Source organism: Haliaeetus albicilla, chromosome 17, assembly GCF_947461875.1.
Source record: "Haliaeetus albicilla chromosome 17, bHalAlb1.1, whole genome shotgun sequence".
NCBI lineage: Eukaryota > Metazoa > Chordata > Aves > Accipitriformes > Accipitridae > Haliaeetus > Haliaeetus albicilla.
This window is the reverse complement of record NC_091499.1, coordinates 12146257-12158791: the sequence shown is the minus strand read 5'-3', so window position 1 is coordinate 12158791 and position 12535 is coordinate 12146257. Positions and strand designations below refer to the sequence as shown.

Genomic DNA, 12535 nt, shown 5'->3' with positions numbered 1-12535 from the left:
ACCTCTTGCTCAGATTTTCTTATTTTACTGTCTAAAGGGCTAAATTTTCAGCATTATGTTGATTTTCTGCAGCAGATGTTTTCAGCCTTCTAATTTGACTCTTTCTCTAAACACCTAGGTGTAGACAGTATCAAACTAGAGGTGGCAGTGGTGATAGTGGTGTTCTGAAATGTTTTAATTTTGATCCAAATCTTTGTGGGGACAGAAGAAAAGTTTAGGGATAGAGGAGGAGATGCTTTCTAGGCATCTTGCTAGGGTAATGCATAGTCAGAAGCAACTGCCAAGCTAGCCTGTGAAGTGAAGTTAGCTTGCTGTCCATTTCAGAAATTCTATCTTGGATGTGAGAAACTTCACTGCAACACCTTTCACTAAAACTTCTGTATTTTGATGTCAAAAAGTCTTGACAGCCTTTCTTTTCTATACTACAGAAACTGTGGGAACCGTTAGAACATAATGCCATTACAGTTTTCTTTGTCATCACCCAAATGTAGTTGACAGGTAACAGCAAATCTGTTTGCTGTACTCTCAGATGCTACACAGGAAATCCAAACATGTTTTGACTTTGCCATGATAACTGTAGCATCGAAGAAACATTATTAATTGACACTTAGAATCTCACTTCAGGAAAAAAAATCTTCCGGAAAGAAAGACTTGATTTTGCAAATAGGACAAGAAGTTACAATTCTGAGCCAGAACCTTCAAACTTTTCATGGGTCAGTTGGATCTTTTACTGTTTATTAAGGAATGCCATCTGTTTTAGTCCCATGTAAGCTGCATATTTCACAGGCATTACAGGATGTAATGCGTACTGCTTCTAAAATGGATGGTTACATCTCAAACAGTCTGGAAGAGATGCTGGCTGTTTATGATTTTCTCTGTGATTTTGAGTGCAAGTGTCTTGTGGTCATCTGTGAGACAGAGGGAAACCATTAAACCTCATGGTTGACATAGTTAGCAAGGGTAATATTCATTATTTAACTATCAAAGTACATTGATTCCGAATATTAGTGACTTTGTGTTTTTCTGCCTAACTCCTGTACTTATTGTTCTGCCCATGGGCATCTTGGTGGATACAAGAAAAAGATATTTTCTGATTTTGCAGCAGCATTTTATGTACTTGAATACAGGTGTCATTTCGTTTTAGCTTTCTCTTTCTCCACATTAAATGCTAATTTGTTCACTTTTTCCCTGTAGTCCATATTTTCTATACTTCTGACAATTCTTGTCATTCTTTGTATTCTGTCATGTTGACTCATGTTTTTCTGACACTATGGTGCCTGTACTTGAACACAAGCCTCTAGCTGAGGCCATCCTAGTGCTTAATAGGGAGGAATTAATTTCACATGTCTTAAGGCTAATACTTCTGTTTATATATCTCAATATAATTGAGTTTTACAAGACAGAATAATACTAATTCAGCTTTTGGTCTCTTGCTGCCTCCGTATCTTTTCCTCTAATTATCTACCAGTGTGTGTTTGTATAATTGCTTATTCCTTATTAAGTGTAGAACTTTTTTTTATACTGAATTGCACAGTATTTTTTCCAGCCCATTCTTAAAATTAAGGATAACACTGAATTCTACATCACAGTTTGTATCTCTGTTACTAAATTCACAGATGTCACCAAAATAAGAATATGCTAATAGGAAATTTAGGGAGAATAAATTAATTCTCTTATACCTAAACCAGACCCCGCAGGTCCTCCTCAATATATTCTTCCATTTTGTTAGTGAAACACTAACTCCTCTGGACCTGGTTTTGAAACAGGTCGCTCTTCTGTTTTGTAGAAGTTACATCTACCCCATGTTTTCTGAGTTCCTTTATAAGAACAAGACAAGCAAACAAAAGACAAGCCAAGACAAAAGCCAGCATTGAAAGATGTGATATTTCCTGCTTTTCCCAATTCCGTGAAGCCCGTTTCATCACCAAATCCAAATGATTAGCTGAACACCGTTGTTACTGAGTGACAGTCAGTATGATTTTGTAGTATCTTTTTTGCTTGTACATGCCTAGAGGCAGTTCTTGTGATTTGGTCCTGTATATATCTAGGTATTAAATCTAAGCTGATCAGTTTAACTCCCTGGCTTTCCCTTCCTCTCTTTTAGAAGATGCGGACTCTCTCTCTTCCTGACACGTTTTGGAACGTTTCTTGCCCTCTGGAAGGCAGTCTTTGAGCATATTAGCACTCAGTCAAGTCTGAGTAGCTGAAGATGGCTATCGCCCAGGCCTGGTGATAGCTGCTAGGGTCAGGGAGGTGTGTGTTTGGGGCTGTTCCCACTCACCGACTCCTCCAGATGGTGTTCAGGATCTGAACCAACACAAGATAATACACATTGCCGCTTCTCCTGCAGCCGAAGTGATGGGGGGAGGGATACAGTGGCAAGTGGGGAGAGCTTGCTTAGTACAGGTGGCGTGAAGATTGTGCAGAGTGTAGATACTAAGTGCATGTAGTTACCTTGGATCCATTAGGGCTTCTAACTCTTGCTTTAGTAACAGTGTTGAGGACCTGAGGTGCTCCTGCTGAGCCGAGTGCTCCAGCATCTCGGCCCTGTGTTCTCTAGTGTCCTGTTTCCATGGTGGGGTTGTTAGCTCAACAGTGGTGTAGAAAGGGCATGGATCTGGCTCAGTTTTGCCACCTTATCCAAGGAAGTGTCCTCATGAAACTTGGAGCGTTGAGTTAGCCAAGCATGGATGCCCAAGTGACTTGCCTTGTTTTCATAGTACTGTGCCTTAGCTAGTGAGTATACTTGAGGCAGATAATCCGCAAGAGACACTTTCAAATGGCAGGCACCAAATTAATGTTTATGACCTTCTTTTCTGGAAAATCTTTCCTGTTGCCTGCCTTCTGCTTTAATCTTAGCAGTTGTACTGCCATCACACTCTGCCATTATCCTGAGAAGCAAGGCAAAACCATTTTCCTTTATTTCATGGTGCTCTTAACCACTTACTTGGTATTCAGACAACATGCTGGCCAGGCATGTGTAGCTGTCTGCCTCCCTTGCCCAGTCACCTGTGTGCTGTTGCACCTGCTGGTGCCCACATAAGTAATATGGGATAAGTGCTGCACCAAAAGTCTGTGGAGCTTGAGGTAGTTAAGGTTATGAACTAGTGTATTTCTTTAGGATGTACTGTTCTCGGCACACGATTTGGCGATGCAACTGAGCCAATCTTAACTAAATGCAGGCTGTACTGAAAACTGCAGTCCTGCTTTCCCTGCACTCCTTGTGTTCCTTCTGCTTCCCTTGTGCTGGCACTAGTGCTGACTTAGCCTATGGTGAGCTAGTTTAGGATGCTAATTTGGCAGAAAATTACTAATTTATGTTGTTATTTTTGCCAACTTAGTTCCTAGACTTGCTCGAGAGTAGAGCAGTTGAGTGCCATGGTGTGTGGAAAGGGAAGGGAGCGAAAAGGCTCCTTTCATCGGTAGTATGCAGCTAGATTTGTTAAGGCAAGTTTCAAGCATTTTAGAGAACAGATATGAAACACTTTTATCTTCATTTGCAGGATTCATAGCTCAACAGATGAAACTTCATGCTTTGATCTTATTAGTCTGCATTGAGAAATTATTTGAGACGCTGTTGAAATAAGTCTGGTCGATTTGGGATCTCTATAGAAATCTTTAATTATGTAGCTTTGTAGACCTGATGGCTTTAATGTGTTCTGTTGTGCGGAATTCGTTTTTATTCCGCTTGACATCAAATTTTTTCTGGAATATACAAGTTATTTTAGAGTTTTATTTTCAGTATTGGTTTACTTATCTCTACAGGCTTTTCTGTAGCATTCAGGGTAGCACCTCCGCTTTGGTAAACTGTTTTAGATTGAGAATAAAATTATGCAAGTATATTTTTACACAAATATTTTGTTACAAACCAGCTGTTTGTGTTTTCTCTTTTGTTAAGAAGTTTGTCCTAGATCAACTGAGAACCCTTGCAGTCCGCTGCTGCATAAGTACGTTCATTCTTTCAATTGTTTTCCCTGCAGTGTAAGTTTAAGTTTTGAGACGTATAACATGGTAGATCACCTAGGTGGAGGTGAAATCCATGTAATTGAACTTCTTGTACGGGAATTACCATCTAGGCCTGATAAAATTAACATATTTAATAGAAAACCTACATCTCAAAGATTTGGAGGGAGAAAAGTAGGACTTGATGTCTTCATCTGCTGAGATTTTTGTTTAAAAAAAAACAACACCAAAAAGCTTGTGCCTAATGATGTTTCCTAGTGACTGTAGTTCACTAATTACCAAGCTACTTGTTTTATCTCACACGTTAGATCTCTACTGTTAGTGAACAGCTCTTACTTTCCATGAATCAAGGAAAGCATGGAACTGTTGGTCTAGAAATACTATATATGTATTAAAATTTTTATTTAACATTTCATAGGTCAATTTTGCCCTTAGTTTCCAGTTTACTTATTTTGAGGCCATACTTTTTGGCACACTTAAATATGGTGTCACAAAGAGTTTTGTGACCTTTAATGCACAGTGATTTGCTCCAGGCTTACAATACTGTTTAAGTTCAGATTCTCATTCACAAATAGATGTCTTACACTTCCTTATTATTGTATAATATTTTGTGTACTAAGGATGATTAGTTTGATCCCTGCAAATTCCATATGTGACCAATTTACTATTAAATACTTGATACTGATGTACTTTCTTTCTAAATAAAAAAAAATTTAGTTACAAATGAAAAATAATGACTCAAACTGATGCTGTAGCTTGATGTGGGAATTTTCTTGAGAGTACTAGCTAAACAGTGCCTATCCCTTACCATTCACCTCCTTTTAAATTTTTTTTTTATTTTTATTTTTTTATTTTTCCCGCCCTAAATAGCTCATTTCAGTTCCTGGGTTCATACTATGGCTCATCAGTGAGTTTGCTGACAAAGCTGAGCTGATGTATCGTGGTATTTGGGGGTAAATCTTTAAGGAATATTTAAGCTAGTATTGCTCTTGAGGGTCAAGTTGTAAAACCAGACAATCTTGTATTGTCATGTTCTGATCTGCTTTTATGAGGGCTTAAATACTAATTTTTAATTTTTTTTTTTTTATTTAGGGTGCAATTTTCTTGGAAGGAATAACAGTTAAATGTGTGACCCAGGTGACAACACAACCAAAGTTAGGAGGAATACAGCAAAAATGTCAGCAGTTCTGTGGATGGGAAGGGTATGAGAACATTTAGAACTTGTTTATTTATACTGTCTAGAAGTAAGTGTTATGTTTCTAGTTTTGCAGAAGGAAACAACTCATTATAAAAAGAAAAAAGGTGACTATTTTTGGATGAATTGTTTAAAAAAAAAAGCAAGCCTCAAAAACACTTGAAAGTGAAGCAGATGGGGATCTTGCATTGTACTATGAAACGGAATGATCAACTGTTGATATTAAGAAACAAGATTCTAGAACTGCTTTTCCATTGAGTTAACAATATGTTTTCAGATGAGTTGTTGCTGTTCAAATTCCAGATGTAGTCTAGTCCAGGTATTTGTGTAAAATTCAGTGCTTGCTTAAGCCATAGACTTATTTATACAGTTGCTATGACACTTCAGTATTGGGGTATAATACTTGTTTTTATAGCCAACTTGGATTTATGTCCAATGTTAATGAGAACATTGATTTTAATGTCTCAGATTCTGAACTCCTCCTTTCCAAAGCTCATGATCCAGGGAGTTGCTTACAGTGCTTCCTAACTTGCTGATGCTTATAGTTCTTCTAGTGCTTGTAATTTTGAATTCAAATATCTCTTCCTCCAAAGTTAAAAATTTGAAGTTCCACATAATTTAGTGTTTTGTCATAAACAAATACCCTTCTTCTTATCAGATAGGCATTTGATTCCTCTTGCAAAATACCTTATTGGAGAAGATGTTCTAACTCAAAGTTAACCTTGCAGCAAGTCTGGTACAACATGTGACTTCAGTCTAATGTAAAAAATGCATTGCCTTGTGTGACTATTTATTGCAGAACATTAATAAACATGGTTCGGTTTTTGTTTTTGTTTTTTTTTTTAGGTCTGGATTCCCTGGAGCACAGCCTGTTTCTATGGACAAGCAAAATATTAAATTTTTGGAGCAGAAGCCATACAAAGTTAGCTGGAAAGCAGACGGCACTCGGTAAGTTCATTTTAAATGAAAAAGAAACACACGGTAAATTGGGTAGATGGTTTGTATTTTCTCGGGAAAGTGAATTCACTTGTACAAAGGACAAAGCATGTTCTAACAACAAAACTGACTCCAGAGATTAATTTTTTTGCTGCCTAGTTACCCAACATTTGCTGAAGTTCGTGGCCAAGTTTCTTTTTAGCAGCTGTTCTTGCAGACTGACTGTTAAATGCATGTACTTTTATTCTTCTCCATAACCCTTGCCTGTCTGTCAGCCAAGACTTGCCACCAAGGTCTTAGAATAATCTTAGATAACAGTAAGAGTTTGTTAAGCTAAAGAATTTATTTATAAAAGCTAAATTAAAACTTCTAGTTGATCCTTCAGAAGCTGGCTAGTATTGGAAATTTCATAGGTTTTTTTTTTTTATTTGTACTGTGATCCTTTGTTCAAGCTTGTAGTTCTGGTCAGCCAAAGAGTCAATAGTTTCATCTTCCCTCACCAGTTCTCTCACGTTCATTGCAGGGGTGACTTTTTTTTCTAACAGACTACAACCTGATTGGATTGATGTGTTGAACCTCTTCAGTGTTGTTATTTCTGGTTTGAAATGCGTCCTTGTATTTTATTTCTCCAGTATTCTCATGCTAGTATTTCAAAGTAGGAGAAATGCCATACATCATCAAATAGAGAACGGCAAAACACTTTCTTTTCTCTGATCATAACTGGTTATAGATCAGTCTTAACTCCATGAAACTCAGTTGTCTAAAGATGTGCATCTGGTATCATTGGGTATCCTTTCATTGCTTTGTCTTGTGTGAAAAAGCCATGTCCCACAGGGTCTCTTGCCTCTACACCCAGCAGCGAGGATGAGGTATAGAAAGTATTTGCTATTCACACTGAAATAAACCCCTAAATGTTAGGTGCCCCATTTCCTTGTACTCTTGCAAAGAGGTACTGTGGCTCTTCATGCAAACAAATCTTTCCCAAGTAAAATTCCAAACCTCCAAAATCATACTTTTTTTCATAGGACTGAATATTTTTAATAGGTTGGAACATTTGTGAAATTACAACCATTTTTTGAGGTTTTAAAGTCATCATCAATGGGGATTGATACTATAACCTTCTGTTTGTCTTCAGTATTTCTGGTTTCAAAACTAAAATCAAGAATCCCAGATATTAGTGGAAATGGTTTTAACCTATACTACTCACAGCATTCAGATCACAATCTTCCATTTTGTTGTGGGCACTATCTTGAGGTAATTAATAATGTAATTTCTTACATCATAGTCAATAGTGTCTCAGTAACAGGAAGAATTTGTGTGACACATTCATTTCAATAGCTTGATTTTTATTTCTAAAAGATGTTCTTTACATACAGTAGCATTTAAGCAATTGTAATCTGTGCTAAGTGGAATGACTTTAGTTTTTATTCACTTAGAACAAATGAATAGATTTTTAACCTGCTTTAACTTGATCAGAAAAAGTGCAATTACAATGAATGTAGACATGATAAGAGGAGGACTGTTATGCTCATCTGTGCATGGCGCTTTAGACTAGTGAAAGAGTGCAGTGTTCACGTGTACAAGTTAGAAAGCATCAGTTGTGTGGATGAAATGTACGCTTTCAAAAACAGGAGGTAAGAATTTTTGTTTTCAGGCTGGAGAAGTTAAAATACTGGTTTTGTGTATAGATATGGGCAAAAGAAGTTTTGTTTTAGCAGTGCAATGGAAAGAATTCTCCCTTCCATGTGCTGAGATAAAGTTTTGATACTAAATAAACAAGCAGTGTAGACTGTCTTCTAAAGTTTGCCTTGCATTCTTTATTTTGTTAGGTTTGTTATCTTTAGTAATAGAAGGGAGTATCCTAGATAATGAAAAGCCTGGAAAATATGGGGAATTGGGTGTCTTATGAGAATTACCAAGTGGCTCCACATGGAGTCAGTCAGGATTCAGCACAATTCAGCCAGAACTAAGCTGACTCCTATTAAAAAAAACAAAACAAAACAAACAACCTTCAGGTGTCTCTCATCTGTGGAGTTTGTACTTCAAGGGTTTACTAGCTCAGGCAGGGCATGGTGTGAAAACAAAGTAAGCTTGCAGTCAGTATGGCATGCAAGTATTAAGAAATGGGTGGGAATATTTGGCTTATTAACATTGGCTGGCTGTATGCACAAGCACTTGGGTAATGCGATGCAGGCGTTCTCAGGGTGCAAGGTTACAGAAAATGGTGTTGGGAGATCCAGGCTTATTCTCAGAGCAGTACAGCACACTCAAAAGCTGCCCAGCCTAAAAAAGTAAACTCAGCCAACCTAAACTGACCATGCAGAGAGCCAAATGGGAGTCTTTGCATTTATTGTGCCTTTAATCCACATTCCAGATATATTGCCCATGGGCTTGACTTGTATAACTATGAAAATATGTCTACAAAGTATTAATGTCCTGTGCAGCTCAGATACTGGTAATCCTTGCCTTTTTTCACAGCTTAGTCCTTGAGGAAGCCTTTGTTTTAGGGATTGGTTTACACTAGTATTTTAGTATGTATTAAAGGCAGTTTATGGAAATGTTTTCATATAATTTCAGCCTATTGCTTCAAGAAATAGTAATAGCAGAAAGTAATCCTGTTATTAAAATAATTTCTTTACAGAAGGCCATTTGATATTAAAATAAAAAATTGCTTCATCTGCAGAGTCCCTAGTGTGCGTCGCTGCTGAAGAATAATCTGTTCAAAACTGTGGGTCATTAGCTAGTACAGATTGGTATGTCTTAGAACAAATACTAAGATGCTGTAAAATTACAATTAGTGCTATTCCATAGGGTTATAAGCTATTTTTCCACATTTCTTTTTTTGTTTGTATTCTCAGTATGAAGAGTCTTTCTTTGTCATATCTTATGTTACCCATTTGGAAAATTGAAGTCTTATGGAATATTCTTATTTTCTTACTCAAATGCACAGGATGCATACATTCTGAATACTGGAATAATTACATAGAAAATAGTAGTGCACGTGGAAGACTGCCTTTAGTGAAAGAAATTAAAGTGCACATGTAATTTCTTGTAGGAATTTTCAGTATTTTGGACATCCTATCCTGTGTTTTTAGAGTTCTAGAATGGTGACAAAACAGAATGGATGAAGAATAAAACTGAGGGAACTAAACAGTTCTCTTAAATTTTCTCAAAACATAATAACTTGTAGTTGATTATGGAGATACGCAGACTGATAGGTATATTCAGGGAAGAAAATGGTGCTACAAAGATCCAGTGTTAATGAAATTTGGCTGAAGGAATGTTGTGAAAGGGAGATTAAAGATGAAAACCTGAGCTATCATTTGGACATTTAGACACTGTGCATGATAGCTACCCTAATCAACAATGAAAAATGACTAAGGCACTTTTTACATTGGATATGCTTCTGATTATTTTGTTGTTTTCCAATGATCCGGACTCCATATGCAATTAAACAAATTTTCATTAATTATTCTGAATGCTTGTGTTGACAGGCATGACCTTCCTGAATTTAATATTAAGACATCAGTTAATGGCGATCCATTTATGGGTCCCCTGTTTACTTTATCTGGAGATGAAACCCCTGTCATCAAATATCTCTGAAGTGTGGTTTAGATGCAGCAGTCTAGGGTTTGCCTATTACAATATTACTTGGCTTGCATGCGTTTGTTTTGTTTTGTTTTGTTTGCTCTCTTTGCTTAAAAAAGCACTGCTGTTTCATCGACCCAATCAGACTTACAGAAAAGCAGATGCTTAACTAATAACTTTATATTATACTTTCTCACTTAAATAAAACACTCTTATCTCAGTTAATGGCAGTATTTGCTCAACTTAGCCAAACTTCTTAAATTTCACCATTGTTAAATACCTGCATTTTATTTCTGCAGCAGCAGTTCTCTAGAGGTTCCATAGCTGAAGCCTTTATTTGTAGATTGTCTTAACTGACATGTAGCATCAGTAATTTCATAGAGGACTTTTACTTTTCTCCAAAGGCATTTGCTACTCCTAGATTTTAACTGGAGCTGAATTTTCGCTCTTCTGGTTTAAGAGCTGTGTTGTTGGTGGGGTTTTGTTTGTTTGTTTTTCAGTGGTAGAACAGTGCATGTTTTCTTGCTTTCTTAGTGTTGTTATATTTTTCTACCTGTAACTTCAAAAAAAAGAAAGTATTTCCCTAAATGACAGAACATTATTTATCATCTTGTATTGACTAAATAATGTGAAATTGATTAGTTAAATTATTTAACAGTGATTCTATAAAATGCTTTGGGAAAATTTACCGGAGTAGTATCTTACTTCTGCAAATACGTGGGTTCTGAGTCTGCTGTGGGTCAAAATTCATCCTTCTCCATTCTCTTGGAGCTCTGAGTTCAAAATCTTTTGACTTATCCTTGCTTAGTCTGTCCTGATTCGCAGAGTTTGTGCCTACACCATGGTCTTGCTTGTTGTGTGCCTGGTTTCCAGAGCCCTTGTTCCATGAGCATCATCAAGGCACACCTTCTTGTTCTCTCTCCAGCTTTCCTTCTGGAGAATGTTTGCTCCAAAGGAAAATGCAGTGTGAACAAATACTTCTCCCCTCCTGTTTATAAATGCTTATGTGTAAAGATGTGTACGTTTGCATTTCAGGTTTACACAAATGAACTTAAAAGAGCTTTGAGGCTCGCTTAGCATTGGCTCCCTTTGGAAAAATTTTTCCTTTGTGCCAGCTATTTGTGTGTATGTAAATATTAGATGCAATTCACTCCATTTTGGGGGAAAAACACCTCTAAAATCATATTGCTTTAAATTATTATTACAAAAAAAATATATCACTGAATTCTGCAGCTATTCTTACTGCTTTGGTGTAAATTCTGTTCTGGATATTTATTGGAACAGTTGTCAAACCTCTGGTGTCTTAAAAATAATTTTAATGCTAATCTATTCATAAGACACAGAAGTCCAAAGGGCAGATTTCTCACTACTAAAATCATGCCTTTTGGCTTTGTTGAGATGAAATATATGTTGTGTGTTAACAGTAGCTACAAGGTATGTACTGGTTTACAAATGTATCCAATTTTGTAGTGCTGTATTTCTGAAATAGTAGTTGCTATCTGAGTAAGCTAATTGTAACAGTATGTTCAAGGCATACTGTATGACTCTGTGTTATCAACTTTGTACTGTAAAGTGATTAACCCAGGTGGTTAGCGGCTTGCTGTATCCCTTGATATGTATCTCATTAATACTGTTTGTAGCAGATGTTTGTTCTAATGAGTGGAGCTGAATGTTCAGACAGGAGTAGGGTTGGTAAAGTAATGAGACACCAGTTTTGAAAAAGAGACTATTAGCACTAAGAATAATAAAAAGCTTTAAAATGTCTGTGGAATAATTCAAATTAATACAATCAAATAGGACTAGGTTTTATAATGGTAAAATGTGACCTGAACTAAATGCAAGCTATTAAGGGGCGTAAGTTATTTTCCTACATTTGTATGAGTACCTTTTTATTTTTCACATCTGTACACATGCAGTTTTAGTAAAAAATAATAAATATGATCATAATACTATGGCTGTTCAATTATGGTAAGGCAGCTATTTACAAAAATGCAGAACAGGTAGTTCTTGCCAAAGGCTATTATATTTGAAAAATATTCATGCAAATTTGATGGCTTGCAGATATCTAAATGCTAACAAATAGATACAGAATGTAAAGCAGCTCTTTGAGAATTGCTGCTAATTATCTAAAAGGTGTTTGTAACAAAATAGCTAGGAACATCTATGAAGTTAGGGGTTTTTTTTAATGATTAGCAAATTACATTTTAGAAAAAAGGCTGGTTGCCTAAATAATTCTCATTTTGTTGGTAACATAATACAAAATAAAAATAGTAAAGCTACATTTAACTGTATGATAAAACTGGTGGCCAAATTTTTTGGATTGTTTTTATGAATCAAATAATGTTGATTCATCCAAAGCATGTACGTTACTATCTTATCAAACTTATGATAGCTTCCCAGGTTTCTTTACTTTAGCTTTTTGTACAAATTGAAGAGAATTTTAAAATTACTGGCAGTTGCAGCCTCTTCAGAAACTTATTTGTGACCATTACTACCAGAAGGAAGTCTACTAGGTGTGTTTTAAGATAACTTTTCATGCATGTTGTTAAAATGTAATGAAGATGAGGTAGAAGTTTCTTCCTGAATTTGCATGGCTAAATACTTTTTCCTTTCCCTATTTGATCCTTTACATGATGAGATGAAGCTTACATGCATAACTGAGAAATTGCAGATTCCTAATATGAGAAGTTATCTAAAAGTCATTTGTGACAAGAGTAACTTGTGAAAGGGTGATCATTGCTAAAGAACCAGCTCTAAAAAATGGAGAAAACTGAGAAACAGATTTTTTGTTTTAGAAATTAAGAGGTAAAAGAAACTAGCCTAAAATCAGGTGGCAAGGAAGAAAAAAGGTAG

The 12535-nt window shown here is 36.2% G+C and overlaps 1 protein-coding gene across 2 annotated transcripts in view; it reads left to right on the top strand.

The window, feature by feature from the left end:
* RNGTT (RNA guanylyltransferase and 5'-phosphatase) overlaps positions 1 to 12535 on the top strand; it is a 186455-nt gene that overhangs the window by 23502 nt on the left and 150418 nt on the right. For both annotated transcript variants that reach the window (XM_069804842.1, XM_069804843.1), the window contains exons 7-8: positions 5056 to 5165; positions 6005 to 6106. In XM_069804842.1, the coding sequence (XP_069660943.1) occupies positions 5056 to 5165; positions 6005 to 6106 (212 nt within the window). The remainder of the gene's footprint in view (positions 1 to 5055; positions 5166 to 6004; positions 6107 to 12535) is intronic.